Source organism: Dermochelys coriacea, chromosome 3, assembly GCF_009764565.3.
Source record: "Dermochelys coriacea isolate rDerCor1 chromosome 3, rDerCor1.pri.v4, whole genome shotgun sequence".
NCBI lineage: Eukaryota > Metazoa > Chordata > Testudines > Dermochelyidae > Dermochelys > Dermochelys coriacea.
In genome coordinates this window covers 172,329,281-172,353,439 of record NC_050070.1, presented here as the reverse complement: position 1 = coordinate 172,353,439, position 24,159 = coordinate 172,329,281, and the positions used below count along the sequence as shown (strand labels likewise).

General features: G+C 37.6%; 1 protein-coding gene and 1 long non-coding RNA gene across 2 annotated transcripts in view; one reads left to right on the top strand and one right to left on the bottom strand.

The window, feature by feature from the left end:
- The window catches only part of LOC122459522, a 38,152-nt gene extending 37,407 nt beyond the window's left edge, over window positions 1-745 (top strand). Inside the window, exon 5 of the long non-coding RNA XR_006280281.1 lies at window positions 711-745. This is a non-coding gene — a long non-coding RNA (uncharacterized LOC122459522). The remainder of the gene's footprint in view (window positions 1-710) is intronic.
- Window positions 1-24,159, bottom strand: part of EML4 (EMAP like 4) — a 253,146-nt gene that overhangs the window by 106,551 nt on the left and 122,436 nt on the right. Inside the window, 1 exon segment of the mRNA XM_043511861.1 lies at window positions 5,609-5,791. Within this exon segment, the coding sequence (XP_043367796.1) occupies window positions 5,609-5,791 (183 nt within the window).

Here is a 24,159-nt window from a genome sequence, read left to right as displayed (position 1 = left end):
TAAGCGTCAACTACTGTAATCAAGTAAAGAGGCATGTGGCACCAACACTTCAAGGCTGTCAAAAGGAAAGACCTTCCCACAAAAGAGATGGCACTTACGGAACAATTGAAGCTGCCTATAAAAAAAAAACCCTAAGATTACTGAACACCCATGCCCTAATTCAGTAGCTCAACACATATGAGGGTGGGAATAGTGTCATCTAAATGTATAATCATAAAAAAGTAAATGATCAGTTTACCAGCTACAACTAAACTGCTATAAAACATAAGCATTAAGATTATCTCAGAAGGGAGCATCTGTGTGTTAACCTACAGGGATGCTTGTGTATGGGCAGAGGCTAGGACAGCATCACTAATTCTTCTCTGAACTAGAATAACTTCAATAATATTTAATACCTTCCTTGGATTTCTTAGCCTTTCCTATCGCTTTGCATACTTGTGCATAGTTTGTGGAAAGACAGAGAGGCATTTTAACAACCTTCTTCCATGTTCATTTTGAAAGGATTTCCTCTATCTATGAGAGCTTCTTGGTGGAAGATACAGAGGCAGAAATATCTTCCTTCTGCTTTGTCAGTTGCCCACAAACAGACAAGTGCTGATATTCTTGTACTCTCCAAATGAAGATACTTTTCTCACATGGTGGTCCCTGATACTTACACCTTCCTAGGATTACTATTAAAAACTTGCCCTCTGGCTAAATTCAGTCATAAGATAGGAAGAGCTGAAGACAAAAAATGAACACCATATAGCTCACATCTCAACTGCCACCTCAAGGATCTCACTGCTCTTGAGAGAGCACTAGACAGACAAAACAGTCCCTACCGAATTAACTCACTTATGGATGCCCCTGTGCTATTTGTATAGAAATCTATTCACTTACTGCGAAGATTTCCACTGAAACAATACAACAATAATCATATGATGAAAAGTACAGACAAGAATAATATCACAAATACTAGGATATTAATAAAGGTACTAGCTTTCACTGATTCAGATGCTAGTCAAGAAGAAATAGGCAGATAAGAAAGGTAAAACAAAATTAGTTCAGTCCAAAGAGATATCCAGCATGAACAAACCATACTGAAGGATACTGAAGCAGTTTGCCAGAAGCCCTAGCGATCCTCTGTCTCAACGAATTTGGATATCATCTGCTTGAATGGGAGTGGGCAAGTGTGAATACCAAAAAGTATCATTTACATTTGCCCCTTTCAACCTGATTTAGTCAGTTCACAACACTCATTTTCACACTGTGGAAAGCACCCCTCTGAAGGCAACTGCTGAGCTACTTAAGGGAAATTTGTATAGGTTTTGGAAGATATGTCTCAGCAGCAAGTACAAAGAATGTCCAGTGCAAAAGCAGGTCAGATATTGAGTGATTTTTATAAAGTAAATTTTTGGAGAGTTTTGGGAAGATTGGCCTTACTTGTATAGTTTTATTACACAACCGGAAAATAAGTCAACTGTTGTACTGAAAGAAATATTTCAAATATAAATCACTAATATTTTATTAGTGTACAATCATATTTTGGAATGTTTGTTCCAAATATTAACTTTTACGGCTCAACTGAACTAAACCAAAGCTATTCCTGAAGTCTAAAATACCGGTGGCAATACGTCACTAAACATCTCTTTTCTGCCACTCTAAAATGTCCTATACATCACAGGTATCATGATAAAAATATCCAGTCATCAATAGTGAAACTAATGCAAGAGTTGCAATGCTTTTTACTTGTGGCTCTGTTAGGTGTTTCAAAACAAAGGGGCCATTTCCTTTATAAAATAAAAATAGCAGCAATTAGTTATAATTCATTAATATTAGATATTGTATATTGTGTATACATAGTTAAACAATTTTTAAATTATACCTCAACCTTTCTTTCACTATTTCTGTAACTGCGAATGAACAGGTGTAAACAACCTCCCAAGGCATAAGTTAGAATTGGAGTATTCCTGTGTTACCATTCAGCCACCAAGATTCAGAACCCTTTCACTGAAGAGGTTTAATTGGTTACAACTGCAAGTAGCAGAGGCCTCACTGATTTTTTCATCAAGTGAAATTCACCCAGCCCAGAGGACCGTTCATGGACATACATCCTTCTTAAGACCTTAGTATATGGCTAAATTAGGGCAGAAGCAGTAAATCTGGCGTTATGGGCACCCTACACTGTGCAAAAGTTTCACAATTACTGAGTAAAATATTCCCAGACATTTCCCCAGGAAAAAAGTCCATCTGCTGTCTTGGGGTAGACAGAATGGAGACTGAAAGTGAGACCATTCCAAAGGGAACAATGGTAGTGCCAAAGTGTATCTGCCTATCTATAAAAGGGAGAAAATCAGCTGTTGGTATGTATACAAGCACCCCCCCCCTTTTTAGCACTCATTTGACTTCAAGTTTGGAAGCATACTATTCAAAGTATTCGCATAAAACAGAAACCTTCCAAATGACTTTGAATTTTAGTGTTAAATATGTCTGAACATAAAAAAAAAAAATCTGAATCCCAGATCTAGTAAACTGAATGTGTTTTCAAGTAGTGAATCTGTAAGCACTGAAGATCTTGGGATCCAGTGCCTATATTGTTTTATTTCCTTTCAGTTTCCCCTCTTCATGTTACTCAGCTTTCCCCAATTATGTCTCTCTTTGGGGATCTAGAGGATTAGAGGAAAGTTTGTGTCATTAAAAACTGCCATTCTGTGGTAAAAACTAATTATGACTTTACATTCCAAATAGAGACTGTGAGCTCTTTGAGGCAGGGACAGTGATTCAGTATATTTATGGATAGTTCCTAGCACATTGTGGGCACTACCATATAAAAATAAGAAATAATAATACAATTAATAATAGTATAATACTTCAATGCTACTATATACATAAATGTTATGTAATATGCACTTATGAAGATATATAGTAGCAAAGTTAAAAGCTTTATGGTGTATTCTCTTTCCCCCACTAAAATCAGTGAAATTTAGATCAGCAATAGTAAAAATGATTGTTAAAGCTAAATACCGGAGGAATGGAGCTATATGAAGACATTTAAACATCTCTGATTAAAAAACACTATTGGTAAAATGTTCAAATCCAGGCACAAAAATCCATTTATAAGTCTGATTTTCAGAGGTAAAGAGAAGCTACTTCAGACACTGACTACAGTGAAATTTGTCCACTAATTTATTTATATACAATCAAAGATAAGCATGATTCAGAGCAATAGTGTGGATCGAAAACTTTTAAGTCTAGCATTTGAATAATGTTTTTATGTTTGTTCCCTTATTTTAGTAAAACATTCAAGTCAATGAGTGAAATGCTCTTTAACACACACTTTTTGCTGTATTTTTTTTTTTTTTTTAGTAGTAGCATGCAAAGAGTCAGACAGATATGGACAGTTTTAGGAATTGTTTGAGGCATGGGAGATTGTATTTTTCTTTCCAGTGCTACTGAGTTATATTTTTCAGTACATGGAGTGTCTCTCTGTACAGACACATATCTTCTATAAATAGTTAAGGTAATGTACCTAAAATTTCTAAAAATCAGATACAATCATTTCTGTGATCTAGACAATCCCAGGTGCTCTGTATGGGAAAAGGACTGTGTCAGGTGTTTTAGGACCAAAAGGTTGCATGTTAAAAAAACACATATTTAAATTTAAGCGTCTTTCCTTTTTTCCTTAAGTGATCTGGGATGAAATCCTGACCCCGCTGAAATTAAGGGGAGTTTTACCATTGACTTCAATGGGCACAGAATTTCACCCCTGACTTTCAGAGGTGCTGGGCACCTACAGCTTCATCTGATTTCAATGGAGGCCATGGATACCTAGCACCTCCAAAATCAAGCCACTTATGTAAGTGCCTAAACAGAAACTAGGCACTTTAACCATCCAAGTATGAAAATTGTGTCCCCAAGTAGGTACATTCTGTCCATGAGTTTACACTTGAAAGCATCACTTTTCTGCAAAAATGAGTAGCTTGCAACACAGACTTACTGTACTTTTCGCAAATACTTGCTTGTACTTTGTTTATTCAAAATGTTAGACAAGGAAGTTTGAATCCTGAAGAGGCATGATAAATGTCAGAAAAAAAAGCTGAATTTATAAGCACAGATAATGACTGTATACCATTTAGCAAATAAGACAGAATAGCAGGATTCAGAATCAATGCCAATTAAGTGTCGACACTTCCCTTCCATCTGGCATGGGGACATGAAAAAAAACAAACAATTACAATAATTAGATCTCTATGCTGTTCTGTATCTAAAATGATTACAAAATTTCAGTATTTTTCAACTTTCATATTTTGAACATATAAAACATATGTATAATAAACACACACATGCCCTGATTCAACCACTATCTTACTCCAATTTATTGGTGTGACAGCACTGATTTCAAAACTAGAGTAACAGTGGAGAATCAAGGATGTATAATTCAGTCAAAGGCAAATAACTGGGCAGTTTGATGGGAATACACACAATTATACCCACTCTTCTAATTCTGAGAATTAGAAGACCCTTAAAATTGATTTGAATCATCTCTGCTAACTTTTTATTGTAGTTGTAGTTCTTAAATATTGTGCAAATTAGCACAAAATATGTCTATTTTCTTTTATTCCAATTTTTAATAAAACATATATACATAGTACATGAAGAAAGTAGATGTAAAAATGTTAATGAATGGAAGCCCAAACATTTGATAGTAGTGGTCACATGGCAATTTGCAAGGAGCATAAGGGGGTGAAAAATTTCTGTGTAAATATACATATTTTATTTCTTTTAGAGTACACCCCTCTATAATATTTCCTTCATCTTGCCTTTTCCTTGATAAACAGAAAGTGGAATTTATTTTTTTAGTTAACCCCCAGTAAGAGTTTTCAGTTGACCACCTTTGTTCTCACCTTGAAGTTAACAGGAAGAACCTGGCTGTAGGATTAGAGATTCACCAGTCTGCATACAGACCTCAGGATGCAGGTTAAACAATCCTGATGTAAAGTATACTATTGTCTAAGTAGAAAGTGGTCTTTTTACAAGGAGTAAGGTGGAGTTCACAGAAGATCTCATATAAATGTAAACACAGCAGAATCTCAGAGTTATGAACACCAGAGTTACGAACTGACCAGTCAACCACACATCTCATTTGGAACCGGAAGTACACGATCACGCAGCAAAAGAACCCCCCACCCCCCAAAAAAAGCAAATACAGCACAGTACTGTGTTAAATATAAAATACTAAAAAAATAAAGGGAAAGCAGCATTTTTCATCTACATAGTAAAATTTCAAAGATGTATTTAGTGAACATTCAGTTGTGTAAACTTTTGAAAGAACAACCATAATGTTTTGTTCAGAGTTGCAAACATTTCAGAGTTATGAACAACCTCCACTCTCAAGGTGTTCTTAACTCTGGTATTCTACTGTAAAGGGCAAAAAGACAATCTCAGCTTTCAGATTTTTATCCTATCAAAAAAGACCTTGGTGAAAAATGCCTGAAAGTCAATTTATTGACACCTGCTTTCATGCTTAAGATAGCAAACAAATACAATGAGAAAATTCCAAGTGTTAACATTCCAATATGAAAAACTAGAATCTGTCCAATTCATTCCAATTCACAATATGCATCATTACCTTTACTTGGTGCTGACTTTCTCACAGAGGCCACGTGGTCTTCAGAGATCGCAAGACGTCTCAGAACATCAGCCAATGCTGCTTTTAGGACAGTGATTTCATCTTCTTGTTGCTGCACTCTCAGTTCGAGAGCTGAAAGACGGTCCTGGACATCGGATGTGCTTGCAGCAGAGATGCTATCATCTAGTTGGGGATAGGGGGAGAAAGGAGGAGGGAATTTAATTGTTTTTTTTTTTCAAAACTAAAAACTACTAAAAAGAAAAGAGTTATACAAACATACAGTGCAATCTTGTTTATCAAAAATGTTTGGGGGATACTGAAGATAATAAAGATGATAACGGATAAGTACGGGATCATAAGCATAACCAACATAAGGAGAAGATTAAGGCCCTTAAACATTGAAGCTTACACAGGATGTTTGGAAACTGAACTTGTACTGTAATGGGAACAAGATACATGCTGAACAGGACAAGGCTATATTTTCAAATTTAATACAAAATAAAATATATTCAAACATTTTGAAGTGTATTCTACTGCCACTTTTAAAGAAGCATTCTAAGCATCCTTCGCTTTAAAGCACAAGATAATTAAAAATTAATTTAAAAATACACAACTCACCAAGACCAAATTTAATGAAGTGACAACTCCAATTCAAAAATATTCTAGATCAGATGTTTTAACTTGTTACTTTTTTTTCTTTTTACTTTTTTTTTTTTCACATCACCACACTGCATGATCCAAAAAAATATACTACTTTATAACATTTGGCCCGAAGTGAAGAGAACAGAAAGTAAATATGCTGTGAAGGGCTCCAAAAATCTGTTTGGCCACACAGAAATAGATTAGTATTGAAGGCATAATCCAGCCAAATCTATTTTTCAGTGGTAAAATGGGAATTACAGCTTCTGCATATTCTTTGCCTTTGACAGCTCATTGCATTATTTCTGCCAAGCCAAAACAACACATCATAGGTTCTTATTTTTAGCATAAATCAGAGTCTGTGCACTACAAAAGGGTTGTAAAAATACATGTCAAAGAAAAGGTATTCATAAAGGTATCCTTGGTGAGTTTGGGTTTATTAATACTCTAAACAAAATACAAGTGTAAAATCACCGGGGTTCATAAAGTTTACTTATTTAATATTGGACGGGTGACATATATGAAGCACATTCATACCATCAAATCATATGTAAAAGCAAATATGCAAATAGTAAAGTTCATTGTTTTTGTGAAATATTATGCACATTTTAAATTTTGGGCCACTAGTTTCATGAATTTCAATGCAGGGAAACAACTTAAATTATAACTTTTTTTAAATGCCTAATCCTGAAACCCTTTATTATCCAACATAAGCTCTGATCCTGCAAACACTTATACACCTGATAACAGGTTTCAGAGTAGCAACCGTGTTAGTCTGTATTCGCAAAAAAGAAAAGGAGTACTTGTGGCACCTTAGAGACTAACAAATTTACTTGAGCATAAGCTTTCCTGAGCTAGAGCTCACGAAAGCTTATGCTCAAATAAATTTGTTAGTCTCTAAGGTGCCACAAGTACTCCTTTTCTTTTATACACCTGAGTAGTCCTCAAGCTCAAAGTAAGTAAGTGATTGGAAGAATGGGGGACAAAGCACTCCCTACCTTGACTAGACCCAATGAATTAAATACAACAAAGGTGATAAGGGTTTGCACCATCAGGCCCTAAGATGTTAAAACCGATAAAATGTTAACATTAGGGAGTAGTTATTGAAGTAGCACCAAATTCAATTTTATTGTAATTCTTAATACTGATATTTTATGAGATATAAAGAAATCACCATAGGATTTATTCAAACAAGAGAAGTTATAAGTGAAATGTATGTATAATGGCAGAAACAGTGGCAAAAATATCCAAAGAGATATTGGCATAAAATGTCTTCTTACACATATGAAAGCTTGATTATCAATTTTTGACAGTCAGATATATTTTTAAAAAGAAAAATTAAAATTGCTATTTGGGCTGGAAACTCACTTAAATCTAAAAGGAAGATAAATTACAAGGGGATTTGGAGAAATGTATGTAATATGTATTTTGCAGTCCTGAGTTAATGGGAGCAAAAATATGTGCTAATAATGATAGGTGTATACTAATCAATAAAAAGCTGCATTGCAAGACATATGTAATCAGTTCAGTAATGTGGATAGCAGCTGAAAGACTAAACAAAAACACCTTTAATCCTGGCAAACTATGTATGCGTAAAACATACAGAAAAAAGTGAACAGACATATTTCTTATGTCATTGGCATCTGTGGGATACTTCAACTGCTACATAAGCATTCTGCAAGATCACCCACCAGTAAGAGATTAAAAGTCTTCATACCCAAAAGACACAACTTAAAAAAAAAAAGAGAGAGAGAGAGAAAGAATATGAAAGGGTTGTTACAACATATGGAGGGGAAAGGAAATAAAATGTGTAATCTTGCACTTGTCATTTCCATACACCTTCAGTGGATATAAGAAATTTCTGTTTCTTGCAGAAAGCTTATTTACTAAAATAAGAAGCATAACACAAACAGATCGTGCACCATTATGTCTTACTCTGATTAGAAAAGAAACGCAAGTTCCCTAATGTAAAAAGAATGAACAAGTGGTTTTAAATGCCCCCATGTCAAATAAGTGACAAAACATAAAAAGATGTATTTTAAAATTTTGCGCAAAGTAAAGAGTGTATATTATCCTTCTCTAAACTAATAAAAACTTAGAAATGTTATAACTCATGAGGAAGACACTGGACTCCCTGGAATTCCAAAAAGTACAAGACAATTATACTTTTGCTAAATATAGATATTATGAGCATTCAAATAAGATATGGGATGATCGTTGTCAACTTCATAACAAAAACTGCAACTATAAGCCAGCTATGTTGTCTTAAAACAAGAAAGACATTAATTGTAATTAAAATTAAAGATATACTGAAAGAATATTAAAATAACTATAAGGATCTTTAAAGTTCATCTTATACTGGTAGCAATCAAAACCAAAATATCACAGCTATCACATAATACCTGTCGCAATACACCCCCAAATCAATTAGCCCAAATTGAAGTGCTTCATACGGAAGTAAAATAAAAAATAAAATAAAAAAATATAAACAGCAGTGAAAAGTCAATGATTAAATCCCCAGGCCCTACAGATACACTACAGATTACTATAAAACATTTGTAAAAAGAAACAAGCAGACATCTTTTAGTTATGTTTCATCAGAGTTTTAAAAGCCAGACATTACCATGCTCACTGTGTGAAATCCAATAGTAATTAGCAAACAAGGCTCCACTACTTAAGACTTATCTACACTAGCCTATAACTCAGGCTATGGGGGTATGAATAATGGCTCACACCAAAGTGCTGGGCTGTAACTCCTCTGTGTGGATGCTGCGGGACGAACTAAATGGTTCCCAGTTCACATTAACATAGCCCTCTTCAAACAGGACTACATTAATGTAAACTAGGAACCTTTTAGTTCATGCTCACAACGTCCAGACAGGGGGAAGTTACAATACAGCACTTTGGTACACACTGCTATTCATTCCTCCGTAGTCCAAACTGCGTGGCAGCAGAGACATACCTTAGTCTGCTCATCTATTTTTCCTTGATGAACACAAACACTAGGTATTTAAGTGAAATACTGGCCAATGCAAATTATAGTATTTTCAAATATATTGACCATCAACTAAGTCTGTTTTGTACTGGAACCAGATACCAAATAAAATGATCATCAAAAAAAGTATTTAGCAACTGGACTGAGTCACTCGTTTTCTGCAACAATGGCTGCAGAGAAATTCTTGCTGCCATTAGAAACTTACTAGAGAAATCGGAAAGCAGACCTGCTTTGACTTAACCACAAAGATCAACATCTAGAAAACAAACCCAACAGCATAAGATAACTAAGAAGCTCAATCTATTTAGTTTATTCAAAAGAATGTTGAGAAGTGACTTGATCACGATCTATATGTCCCTACATAGGTCAGAGATTTCTGAGAGCAGACAGCACTTTAATCTTGCAGAAAAGGGCATAATTAGGTCCAGCGGTCAGAACCTAAAGCTAGACAAATTTAGACTGGAAAAAGGGTGCAAATTTTTAATTTAGCAGTAATTAACCATTTGAATAACTTACCTAGGGATATGATGGATTCTCCATCTCTTGAAGTCTTAAATTGAGACTGCATCTCTTTCTAAAAGATATGCCATAGCTCTAACAGAAGTTATGGAATTGAAGAAATTATTGGGTGAGATATTTTGGCCTATGTTATGCAGGAAATCGGACTAGATAATCATAAAGACCTGTCTGGTCTTAAATTTATTAATCTGAATCTTAATAATAAGCAAGAACAACCTCCAAGGAAGAGCAGGAGTACTGAGGCTGATGTTGAGGACCAGAGTAACACTCTAGGAAGATGACTTATTAGTACTTAGCACACCAGAGGAGAAACAGTTGATATAATAGATTATAGGTTAAATTGTGAAACATTACAGATATAAAATGAATTACCTAAAACTGAAATGCTTAACTGCAAAAACAAACTAAATTCCAAGAGATCCCATTTCCAAAAGTGCTTGGAAAATTGAAACAATTGGGTACCTACTTCAAGTTACCCTAAAGGATGCCTTCAAACTAAATATGACTGGCTATTATCCAGACCATTACAACAAATTTAGGACACTGGAAAATTATACTACTGCTCTTCTTCCTTGGCAGATCAGCAGTGTTCAAAATGAATTGTTTTCACAGATTTCTGCTTCCCTTACAAATGTTTCCTTGTAATCTAAATACCATTTTTAGGGCACTGATTTTATATATGTACATTTTTTAAAGATAATGTTAGAGTATTAATGGGCAATTTTTCACATTCATGCTGCCCAGCACAGCAGGGCCTAGAGGTCACTAGACCAAGAGCAAACATATGGCAAACAGAAAAACCAAGCAAAGAAACCTCTTAAACTATAAAATATGAACAAGCAGTATTCTACTTTCAGATATTACAGAAGCCACCTGCAATGCACTCATTCCAGAATGAAGTCAGTATAACATTTCAAAATTCAGAAGCAAAAAAACAAACAACACACCAACCTGTATGGCATTCTGTTTTCTAACTTTGCAAATACTGCCTACCAATGATTTTGTCACAGTTGACTTTGCTACACTAATTTTAGTTTTTGAAAAGCAAACAGGAATAGCACTTAAATATTGTAGTTCAACAGCATTTTCTTAAGTTACCTCCAAACATCCATTGATTTTCTTCACAAATCTAAGTCTACTTTGTGTAAATAAACTAAAGTTGCTGTGCTGTTATTTCATTCAAATATATGGCTGCCATTTAACAGAGTAACAGAAGTAAACATTTCTAAAGGCTCAAAATATTTATGGCTTTCTTCAGTTATGCAATATTGTGTGTAACCAATGCTAGAACAGAACTTATGGTACTCATGATATAAAGTCTTCCTCTGACATAGCAATTAAATACTTTTTCACTTCTAGTGTAAAATCCTGGTCCTATTGAAATCAACTGGATTTTTTTTTTTTTGCCATTGATTTCTAGGGAGCCAGGATTTGGTCCATACAGTTTAAAATTTCTCAATTTTTTATGAATGTTATTATTCAGGATTTTACAATTTTCCCATTTAAATTTAAGTTACATTTTCAATCCAGGACAAGGATTTTTTAAGACAGGAGCAGGGTACAGGGACTGGAGTACACATCTGATTATTTTGATTTCCAAAGAGTATGCTTTGGATTTATGTTTTAAATAGTGCTTTTTAGCTCAGTGTAATGGGGTGCACTCACCTTAGCCCCCCTTGGCCGAGTATGTGTGCCCACTCTCTCTCTGATTGTCTCCAGGGTGGGAGCCCTGGAGCACTGCTCTATTCCAGAGCAGGGACAATGTCTTCACCCTCTTGGGCTTCCTGGCTACAGATCTCCAGCTGGGCCACTACAGTTCAGATTCCTCTCTGGGGTGCCTCAATGTCCAGGCCACTTTCCCCCCCCAGTGGCTAATGGGGGCTTGGTGGGGGGGACCCAGGCCCGCCCTCTACTTCAGGCCCCAGCCCAGGCACCCCATAGATCACAGCCATCTGCTGTGTCCCTTAACTATGTCCAACGACTTCTCTAATTCCCTGGGCCACTTCCCCGTGGTCCCATGCCATCTTCACCCTTACCTTAGAGCTCTGTTCTAATGGAGTCCCAGCAACCAGCTCAGGGCTCCTTCTCACTCTCCCCGGCTTCTGGCAGTGCTGCCTTGTCTGGGGTCCATCAGTCAGCCATACACCATCCAGGCTCCAGCAAGGAACTGAACTCCCTCTGGCCCTGCAGCTCCTCTTATACTAGGTTGCTGGGCCCTGATTGACTGTGTCTCACACAGCCAGTCTAGACAACTTGGAGGACCCTCTCCACTGCCCTTTTTGGGGCTGGGGTGGGGCAGGGCAAGAAGGTCTCCAGTAGGGGGCCTCAGAGGGTCTGGTATACCCTGTCACACCAACTTCGTGCATTATCATTACCTTATAATATTCAACGTGTATTATTCTTGACATAACAGGGAACATTACCAAAGAGCTCATAATATAGATATGAAGTATAATACTTGATATATACCAAAAACCTTCCAGATCTAATGTCATGACATGGGATTTATTTAAAAGAAGCTATCACCTGTGCACCTGATCAATGAGATGTAAAGACAAAAAAAGATTTAACTTTTTAAAAACATTTTTTTTAGAGGGGGATGAATTTAGTGCTCAGAAAATCTCTGAAGCAAAAACCCCAGAGATTAGAGTCCTCTTTCCATATAACATGTACAGCCACCGCACTGCAAAATGCTCCATCCTACTTTTCTAATTAGGGATGTAAAAGGTTCAACGGTTAACCAGTAAGCATTAGGCTTACTGTTAGCCAACCTTAACGCTTAACCCTGGCTGCCCTGTGGTGGGACCCCAGCACGGGCCGCACCGGAGCAGTCCCAGAGCAACCCCAGCCCCGGCCGCCCCACGCCGACTGGCCAGAGTGACCCCAGTCTCGGCCACCCTGTGCCAACCGTCTGGAGGGGCCCCAATCCCTCCAGGCCAGCCGGAGTGACCTTGGTTAACGGTTAACCAGTTAAACAATATAATTTTAATAGTTTAACTGGTTAACTTTTTAAACCAATATTTACATCCCTACTTCTAATTTGCCTAAGTGGGTTGAAACCACTTCTAGAAGATGGGAGAATTCAGTTTCTCAGGCCATTCAGTGCTGGAACTCTTTGCCAGAAGCCCTAAGAGGCACCGGTGATGGTGCGAGACAGATCTCCAAACACAATTCACACAGGCCACTAAGCAGACTTAGCAGGGTAATCACATTTTAAAATCTCCACCTTAGTCACTGACTACTTCAGACAAATTTGAATTGTCCACCTAAATGTAAAAGAAAACATATCAAGCCTTCTATACTGAGCTCATAATGATAATATCAGAGCACCTATCAATCCCTTTATCAGTCCTATATGCCAACTAATCCCTGCATATGCCCAAACATCACAAAGAGTTTGATTTTTGAGAAAAACATTTGAGAAAAACAAATTCTACAAAACCCAGCACATGGAAATTTAAACCACAGAGTGGAAAAGCCAGCACTTCATCCAATAAGCCACACAAACCACAGATATTTTTACACCCCCTCTGCCAACACACACAATTTCCCCAGTAACATGAAAGCCCCTTCAATGTGGAAACACAGTCTAAATTTCCTGTGTTCCCAGGACCAGATTCAATCTCATGATTAAAGACTATAAAATGAAATGGTACCAAAACAATCATTCTCATTACAATCTGAAGGCTCAGTGTGGGGGGCTGCATGTTTCTCAGTTCTCCCTTCGGTGCCACTTTTTAGACAACCTGCCATTTTTGTTCTGAAGAACCGTGAATCATCTGACTGGCTGAGGATTATTAGAAACATATTTCCAGAAAGATAATTCACAAAATTCCTTTTGCAATCACTTTCAATGGAATAAATTTCTTTGCAGTTTGCTGCAATATATTGGTATTAAAATCAGCTTATAAGGTGGTAAAACCAATGACACAAGACAACTTTTAAAAATATGGAAGCATCAGACTCTACAGACCCCAATGTCTCTGTTGACCCTTTCAAATGTTAATATGCATAAAAACAACAAAAGATTTTGTAGCTATATGAATCTTGTAAGGAATACAACTTTGAACTTGGATTCAAAATCAAAACAAACATGTACAGTTAAACAACCCAAACGTATAGGTAGACTACGAAAGGAAAACACTTATTGACTGCTGGAAATTTAAACTGGACATGGTGACAATATATATTACAGCATTGTCCCCATTGCCACTCTTTCCCCTGCTTTTTAAAATATTCATTTAATAACACATGCACTGTTTGATTAGTTTTATATAAAATATGAAGGACTACTGGTAAAAGAGACAAGAGTTTTTGCTTATTTTTTCCTATCAAACAATCGTCAAGATGTACTGAGGTGATTATTCATTGCAATAGTAGATAAGTGTTACTAAACTGTCCTTGCTGTATTGATGCACTACATTGTTAAACATTCCATATTTACGTTTTTATTTTGAATCCCTGTGTACTACTGAAGTTGTAAATTTAAAATTCTATATTCCTTTTTATGACCCTAACTCCCTCCCAGAGACTGCATTCTTCACCCCCTGCCTCAGTCTGGAGCCCTCTCCCACACTCCGAACCCCTCATCCCTGGCCTCACCCCAGAGCCTGCACTCCCAGCCACAGCCCTCACCCTCTCCCGCACCCCAACCCCCTGCCCCAGCCCAGTGAAAATGAACAAGTGAGAGAGAGTGGGGGAGAATGAGCAACGGAGGGAGGAGTGAGCAGGGGGCCCTCAGAGAAGGGGCGGGGCATGGGCAGGAACTCAGAAAGGGTGGATCAAGGGTGTTCGATTTTCTGCAATTAGAAAGTTGGCAACCCTCTTCACTGTTCCTGAACTAGCTTTTATATGAATTTTTGCATTAGGTGTAAAGTATGCATTATGTTAAGTATTAGCCAACAGACTATAAGTTAGCTAACTCATAGCCTTTCACGCACAGGTTATCAGTATGAACCTAACTCAGTGAAATAGTGACCAATGGTCTTTACCATCTGATGGCTGTTTGATAGCCCATTTGAAAGTAGTCAGTGTCTAGGCACTTTATACTGCATGTTATACTATCTCCAGCATAATATATGCTTTTATAAAAACTGAACTGGCACAGAAAGTGAACTATCATCTATATCCTCCATAAAGGAGGTTCCAGTAGGTCAAGACTGAGATATATTGGTAGGAGAGGATGCACTGCTGCTGTAATTAATTCTGTATAGATTACACCTCTGTCTCTAGTGCTGTCAGCTCAGCACCCTTCATAAAAATTAAGCCAAGTTCAAAATAAAAAAAATGTTTATAACACTTATCTTTTAAAATATAATTTTATGGACCAGCAAACAGTAGTTAAATAAAACATTACAGTCACTCCAGAGAACACAAACACAGATTTTAGGTATTGGCATGCGGGCCATATAAATCGGTCTGACTAAAGTTAGTGTTTTAAATCTATTTTTAAGCACCAAAATGAACATGGTCTTATTTTCTAAGGTGCTGATTTCAAATGAGTTATGTGGCTGTTCAGCAACTCTGAAATTAAGGAAACATTTTAAGTGCCTAAAACTTGATTTAAGAGCCTAACTTCAAGTAACTTAGATTTGAAAGTTTTAGCCACAGAGTCCAATGGTATATTTCATCAACTATTATTTTTCTAATCAAATATAATTATTGTGACCAGATATGCTATGCACACTACTCAATGTTTAAAGTGCAGTTTCGGCATTTGCTGATTTTAATATACTAAAATTTATTAGACCTTATTACTCAGCAAATAATCAGCTTAATCTACTTAGAGAATGCTAAAAAGGAAAAATTCAGATATATTAAAAAACTAGTAGTATTATTAAATTGCAACTCCAAAGAGTTTAACAAGCATTTGTATCAGATAACTATCTTCATCTTTATGTTACACTAAAAAAATTCTAAAATCATTTGTGGCTTTTCAGGCTCTTTGGCTCAGAAAAAAAGGAGCCAAAGGATTACAAACACATCCTTAAAACCACTTCCATAATAACCACAAATTACAGAAGCTATGACTAAAGATGAAATTTCTCAGAATAGTCCAGTAAATCTGCCTCTGAAAATATTCTGGAATTATATTAATATAAGTAATCTAGAAACATATCAATGTATGATTCATACAGTAGACCATACACAGTATTTCATTGCCAACAAAATGTGGCCAGTATTAGCTTCCAGCTTGTAAAAGATTCCAGTAACGGTGTTGGTTGCCTGATACCCATATTATATAACAAAGTCAATTTTATTCTTGCCAATACTGAATTTTGAGAAAAAAAATCATATATCTACATGTATACACATCTACCTCACATATGTGATGTTGATATCCTGGTAATAAATTGCAGATCCACATCGCATTTTTAATGCACCTTTTACAACCTCACCTTATAACACTGCCCAAGAATCTATCTCAAAGTTCCAAACTTCCCAGTAGCTGCCTTCAGTCACTGTTTTTTTTTTTAAATGCTGTGGTTTAAGAATCATTCCTCTTTTCCCCAAATGGGGAATTCTCACCACATTATCCCAAAATCCTCACAACCCTCTTGTTTTGAAATGCAAACTGGGCAATGGACTAATGCCAGGTTGATGATCCACAATCTTATCTTCCACAACTCTGAACAAGAATATTCACTGCTTTTCAGCAAGGCACACCGTGTACTTGCTTGCAGCCATAGGTATCTTGAGACAGGATTTAAAGTACTATTGTATACATAAAAGTGACATTTTAAAAAAAAGTTTTTAGAAGTATTTTACCTTTGTTACTTTTAATATCCCCTTCTCACTCTGAGGCCTATATAGTTGGACTCACAGCACTGACTTCACAAGTAGAATACAAAGGAACAGTCTCAATAACATACTTAAAAGTGTCTAAAACATTTCTAAAATAATTTTTCTGTTACATAGACAAGATACATGTCTGTGTGCCAGACAGAATTCATAATGCTGTGGTATGATTATTGACATTTGCTTGGGATGCCCTGCATAACTGACTGAGGAGTCACCCAGCCATTCCCAAGCCCTTTATATCATCCTTCACAATTTTGCATAACATATTTTAAGTTCTGTGAGTGTAAAAAATAACCAGAAACATTACAAATTTTGATGGGATTTTCTGTTCCCTAAAATAAATGTTTGAAAGTTTGATGGGGGGGGGGGGGGAGAATAGAATAGATGAGACTTTTGCAATAAATTATACTACAAGTTGAAAGGTTTCAGAGTAGCAGCCGTGTTAGTCTGTATTCGCAAAAAGAAAAGGAGTACTTGTGGCACCTTAGAGACTAACAAATTTATTAGAGCATAAGCTTTCGTGAGCTACAGCTCACTTCCGATGAAGTGAGCTGTAGCTCACGAAAGCTTATGCTCTAATAAATTTGTTAGTCTCTAAGGTGCCACAAGTACTCCTTTTCTTTTTACAAGTTGAAAATTATACATTTATAGACAATATAAATATTTGAAATTATACATAAGTGGAAAATATATAATGTTTGTGTATGTTTACATTATTTTAGGTGCCTAATACTGGGAATTGCCAGGCAATCTTAAAAGACTCTTTTTGGTTGCTTATTGCTTTGCCAAACTAACAACTAGGGCTGAAATTTTCCATATTAAGTGTCCACTTTGGGCTGCTTCCCCCCCCCCCCCCACCCCAAAACAGTTCAGCAGTTTCTGAGAACAAGGCTAAGGAAAAAATATGATTTGCCCATGTTAAGAAATTCTGGTGACCTTTTCTTTGAACAGCTTTTGCATGCCTGTACTTTGCAGCAGGGATTTGACATTTATGTCAGGGATGTGCTTTTTGCTGTCTCCATGAAAATCTGCCTAAATCTGGCCATATTATACGACTCTGAAAAACTGCAGTGTGAACATGCTCACGAGAGACATCTTCAGTTTTGGCAGTTAAAATCTCCAAAGATTCCGTTGTCACTAAGCATGGAACTGAGAAGAGAAGCCTGTTTCTCCAGTGCTCTCAGAGACCTCTCCGCTGGCCCGAAAGCAGCAGGGAGGAATAAGCTGTCTGATTTGAATGCAGATGAGACAAGAGTCAGACTGAGAGGAAGCGGGAAGAAGTAGTTTGGGGGTGGGTGGGACTAGGAAAATGGGGAGCCAGTTGGCTGCTAAGGAGGGAAAGCTGAGATAGGACAAGGAGCTGGGCAAGACAACAGCTGTAAGGACAAAGAGACTGGGACAAGGAACCGGGGAGAAAGCAGAAGGAGACAAGGAGATGGAGAGTGGTTAGAGTGGGGAGACAGACTGGACAAAGAGAGAGACCAACACTAGAAATCAAATGACAGGGCAAGGGAAGCATGGAAAGAGATTGCATGAGAAGCAAGGGGAGGGAGAGGATTGGGACTGGATAAGCAGGCAAGGAGACTGGGATGAGGAGCTCGAAGGGTGTGGGTGGGAAGAGACAGTACTGACATAGTTGGAGGGATAGGGCAGAAAGGATTAAGCTTGAAGAGAGTGGATGGACAAGTCTGTGCCCATTAGAGTACACTCCCCTTCACAGCCCAGCATGGAAACAAGATATGCATCTCACCATTCCTCTGCTGTCAGCAAATATCAATGAAACCTTCTGGCAAAGGGTCTCCCTCTTCCCCTTCTAATCTTGGTCCACATACAGAATGACAATGCCCTACTACTCCATTAGCTCAAGTGGCAGAAGTCTGTGCATGAAATCTAAAGGTTCCAATCATGCTAAAGGTTCCAATCCCTTCTTCATTCAGTGCGAGGGAAGGACCTGCTCTGGGAATTAATCAAGGTTGTGTGTAAGACTGCTCAGGAAGAAAAAACCTAGAAATTTTTTTTCTGAATTTCTGAGATTGCAACATTACTAGGAGGAACTGGCATTTCCCATCAACACAGTACATCTACTCTGCGGCAAGTCATCCGAGTTCAGGAGTACAGATTTGATCAAGCAAGTTATTGAAAGCCTCTAACGTATTTTTTAGATATTTCTTGTTTATTCCGACAATAAACTGTGCCTCATTTTTGTTTGTGCTGTGGTATTTGCTAGTAAATTTTTGCCTAAAAGGAAGCCTGTGTTTCCAATCTTTAAACCTGCTATTTCCAGATCAATTCTGGGACACGATTTCAACAACAAGAGAAAAACGTTCAAGTCATTATGTGAGATAACATACAAAACCAGCTTACCATCCTTTTTTATGGATACAGTATATTTGGCACCATTTAATGTTTGCAAATTTTACTCTTCCTAGCTAATGAAGCTCGTATGTGATAGCTCACTGGTTTCAGTTAGCTAGGAACAGAGTTAAATACCATCTTTTTCCAAATGAGATAGCGTTGGATGGGTATATTTTCACTATCATTCAAAAAAGGTCCTTCTATGTGCATCCCTAACTAGACAGGACAGGATTCCACATCCTTCTGACATGACACCACATTTTTTTATATAAGAAATATCTAAAAAATACGTTAGAGGCTTTCAATAACTTGCTTGATCAAATCTGTACTCCTGAACTCGGATGACTTGCCGCAGAGTAGATGTACTGCGTTGATGGGAAATGCCAGTTCCTCCTAGTAATGTTGCAATCTCAGAAATTCAGAAAAAAAATTTCTAGGTTTTTTCTTCCTGAGCAGTCTTACACACAACCTTGACTCCCTCAGACTGTCTACTTCTCCCCACCTTTCACTGACATCCCCCAAATCTACTTCTTGTTCCCCTTATTCCTCTGACTCCTCACTGTTTTCTGTCTAGTTCCCTAACACATTCCCTTTCTCTGAGGCCCTCTCCCAGCACCTCCATGTGGAGATATGAGGGTCTGGGGAAAAAAAGGAAACTTTAGGAGGAAAATTTTTTTCGAGGTTTTTTCTTCCTGAGTCCCGGTATGGAAAAATTGGAAATTTTGTGAAAAATTGAAAATCAACTGTTCCATGAAATATATTCTCAGAACAAACCGTGAAAGAAGGAGGAGAAAAGAAGGAAAACTTGAGCTATTCTAGCACATCCAAGAATATATTAGTAATGGTTTAAGTTGTATATAAGACTGGTATGATTAATTTTGTCTACAATTATACTTGCATATATGATAATGCACTATTAAAGAGTCTGGTGTTACTATAAAGTTTGGATATATACCCGAATTTACTGTTGATCCTTAATACTGTGCTCTGATAACAACATTACAGTTACATCATTTTCTAAACCTTTTCTCTAGAAACAGGAGTTTCTGCTGGGTCTGCATGATAATGTCAGGTCAGGTCTATTGGCATACAATTTCTGAGCCCAAAAGATACAACCATCTTTTTTTGTTCACAACAATATTGATGCTTTCTATTTTCAACATTTTATATGTTTTTCCCTGTTTGAAAACAGGCAAAATGGCAACTACATTTGTCAGGCATGTCCATCCCTAATACTAGATATATTTGTCATTATTATTCAACTCAAAACTAAATCATTTGTATTTAATTCACAAATATACCAAACAGTACTTTTTATGTGCTAAATTCAAAATATATCTCATTCTTTAAAAACGTAAGTGAAGTTAAGTTTTGATAAACAATTAACTACCTCAGATATTTCAACTTCTCAGAAAATTTCCACTTTTTTTTTCCCAAATGCCTTCAAAATTTCCAGAAATCTTACATCTCTAACTCCACATTCTCCTGTCTCTTGTCTGGCCCAAAAGGACCATAATAGTCTCCCCACCCCCACCCCCACCCCCCAGCTCTACTGGAAATAATGGAAGGTAGCGACTATTTTTGCCAGGGATGGCCTCACATTCACCTGTAAAGGTTAATAGAATATGGTGGCTGTGACACTTTAGGATCTTATGGCTAGGAGACAATTTAGGATATATTATGAATACCAATATTGTAAAATTTCAATGAGTTATGCCAGATATGCCATGTAAGATGTCTGCAAAAATGTTACAATTTGCCAGATATGATAATCTCATTTATGACAGGTTTCAGAGTAGCAGCCGTGTTAGTCTGTATTCGCAAAAAGAAAAGGAGTACTTGTGGCACCTTAGAGACTAACAAATTTATTAGAGCATAAGCTTTCGTGAGCTACAGCTCACTTCATCGGAAGCTTATGCTCTAATAAATTTGTTAGTCTCTAAGGTGCCACAAGTACTCCTTTTCTTTTTGCGAATCTCATTTATGTCTTTCTATGACCTCTATTATGGATTATAGATATGTATGTCTATATGTCTGTATTTCAGAACTTGTGCTATGCTTCTGGGTGACACCCCCGGACAGTTTGGCATCAGCTCTGCCTAGCCTGCTTTATAGCCCATTAAGGACCATCAGTTATGCATTAACCCATTGAGAGAAGGCAAGGGATACACCTTATGACGCAGCAAGGCATGCAGGGCAGAACTTAGGACAGAACTCTAAGGCTTCCAAGCCATGTGCTGTGCAGCTTGTGTTTGGGACAAAGAAAGCACAAGCCGCATGGCAAAAGACTATAAAAGGCAGCTGCACTATCTCCATTTTGTCTTCAATCCTGCTTCTTACTTCTGGAGAAACTTTGCTACAAACTGAAGCTCTGAACAAAGGACTGAATAACCCATCCAAGCTGTGGATGTGTTCCAGAGGGACCTTTAAGCCAGCAAACTCACCAGTACTGCTAGGACCCTCATGGACTTTGAATCTTTGTATGTATGGGATTGCTTTACCATTTGACATCTCTCTTCTTGTTCTTTTTTCTTTATAATAAACCTTTAGGTTTAGATACTAAAGGACTGGCTGGCAGTGTGGTATTCTGGGAAGATCCAAACCTATACTGATCTGGAGACATGGCTGACCCTTTGGGGTCTGAAGATATTTTGGATATGTGAGCAGAGTTTTTTTAAATAACTTCTCGCTGTACTGGACCTATGTGCTGACTGGGAGCCGGAGGACTGGAATGCAATAAAGGGGGCTGTACGATTCCTTTTTTTTTTCTTGACAACCAGTGTGGGGGATCAGAAGCACAGTTTGTGACTAGTTGGGGGGTTTAACTTCAGTGTCACCCACTAGTCTTGAGAGTATCTGCTCTCCCTTTTGCAGCCTGCCCTGACCTTGCCATTTCCAGTGAGGGCTGCCCCAGGCACCACAAGTCACTGTGGCCATCTAAAAAAAAAAAAACACCAACGAGGAGTACTTGTGGCACCTTAGAGACTAACAAATGTATTTGGGCATAAGCTTTTGTCATCTAAAACCCACTTCAGTAGATGCATGGAGTGAAAAATACAGTAGGCAGGTATATATACGCAGTACATGAAAAGATGGGAGTTGCCTTACCAAGTTGGGGGGAGAGGGTCAGTGCCAACGAAACAATTCAGTTAAAGTGGAAGTGGGCTATTCTCAATAGTAGAATACCAACAGAGGAAAAATCACTTTTGTAGTAGAAATGAGGCCAATGTAATAAGGGTGGCCCATTTCAAACAGCTCACAAGAAGATGTGAGTAACAGTAGGGGGGAATTAGTTTTTGTAGTGACCCATCCACTCCCAGTCTTTATTCAGGCCTAATTTGATGGTGTCCAGTTTTCAAATTAATTCCAGTTCTGCAGTTTCTCGTTGGAGTCAGTTTTTGAAGTTTTTGTTGTTGAAGAATTGCCACTTTTAAGTCTGTTATTAAGTGTCCAGGGACACTGAAGTGTTCTCCAACTGGTTTTTAAATGTTATAATTCTTGACGTCTGATTTGTGTCCATTTATTCTTTTGAATAGAGACTGTCCAGTTTGGCCAATGTACATGGCCTTTGCACATGTACTCTCTCTAGAACACTCCCACACTACCAGCAACTTTCTGAATACCACAATCAGCTTCAGCAATGGAACCCTACAGACAACTATATACAAGAAACCCGCAGCTGTCCACGCTTACCTTCACAGATCCAGTAACCACCTCAAATACACCAAGAACTCGGTTATCAACAGCCAGGCACTCAGATACCACAGAATATGCTCTGAGGAGAAAGTGTGTGTTACACACCTTAACACAAACTTACCTTCACCAAAGAAGGGAAGAGAAGAAGATCTCATCATGTCACCCAAATACCCTGAGAGAACCTACTTCAATACAGGGGGAAAACCCCCCTCCAATTGCACACCCCGGTTTGTCACCTACCACCCCACACTGGAACACATACCGGGTAACATCAAACAATGCAACCCATACTCAAAAGATTAATTCACTACACATCAGAAATCATAGACTTAATAAAGACATTGGATTTATGGTTTATTAAAACAATCAATAATCCACCAACCCCCACCCCTTTTTGTCCTGTGATGGGCCACTTCACCTTGAATGTTCTCCTACAATATGTGTTAACTACTTATGCTAAACAATCTGTTCCATCTTGTATTTAGCGATGACACACTGAGTACCTTTCCAAGACCCGAAGAAAAGCTCCATGCAGCTCAAAAGCTTGTCTCTTTCACCAACAGAAGTTGGTCCAACTTCTTCTCTCAGGGTTGGAAAGAAAAGCATTTTCAGCACTGGTGCAGCAGACCTATCAACTCTAGGGCTCTCAACATTTCCAACACAGGTGGAACTGAACCAGCAACAGTGACAATTTTTTATAAATATTCCCTAGCATGGAAAAGATCTAAGAAACAATTTGCTTAGCGTAGACAAGGCCTAGAGCAGACATTGCTAAGTATCTGCTTAGTCTCAAAAGATAAAGTGTAGGCTCTGTGACTCCCACACAACCACTCTGTCAGGCGATATTTACAATGGCTTGTAGCCGCATTGAAAAAAAAAAGTAATGTGCAAAATATGCATTTCAGTCATTACAGAGAAGGGATTGGGAAATATGAAGGAACAATTCCAACACAAATGGCAGAAAAAAACCTCCTTCCAGCCTAATCTGCGAGACAGGAAAATCCTGCTTTGCAGAACTCGTAAACCCATGACAATCTGGAAATGGACAGCAGGTTATTGAGATAATATATTTGAAACTTCCTTGACTCCACTTAAATTTTCTGGATTTTTAGGCTGATATTGCTTAAGAAAATGAGCATTTTAATGTTTCCAGTGAAGCTCCCAAACTAACACCTCATTAAAAGTAAACAAGGTGTGGGTGGAAAGAACAGTTCACACCTTTGATGCTGCAGGACATTTTCTGCAGTAATAATCATACTTGCTTCCCATTGTAAAGCACTCTGTATATTTGGAGCATGGCACAGACATTAACTAATTAATCCTCATACTATCCCTGTGAGGTAGGTCTGGATACACAGCTAGGCTGAGTTTACCTTGTGATGGTTATTTCGGAAAGGAGAAGGCTACTTTTATTTTTTAATCTAAGAAATCCTAGATTGGGAAGCAATAGAAGAATTTTCGAAAGAATTGAAACTACAGAATCTCTTACCAGCACCGTTACTACCAGTAAAAGTTTCCATGAAACCTAAGTAAAATTTACAAAACA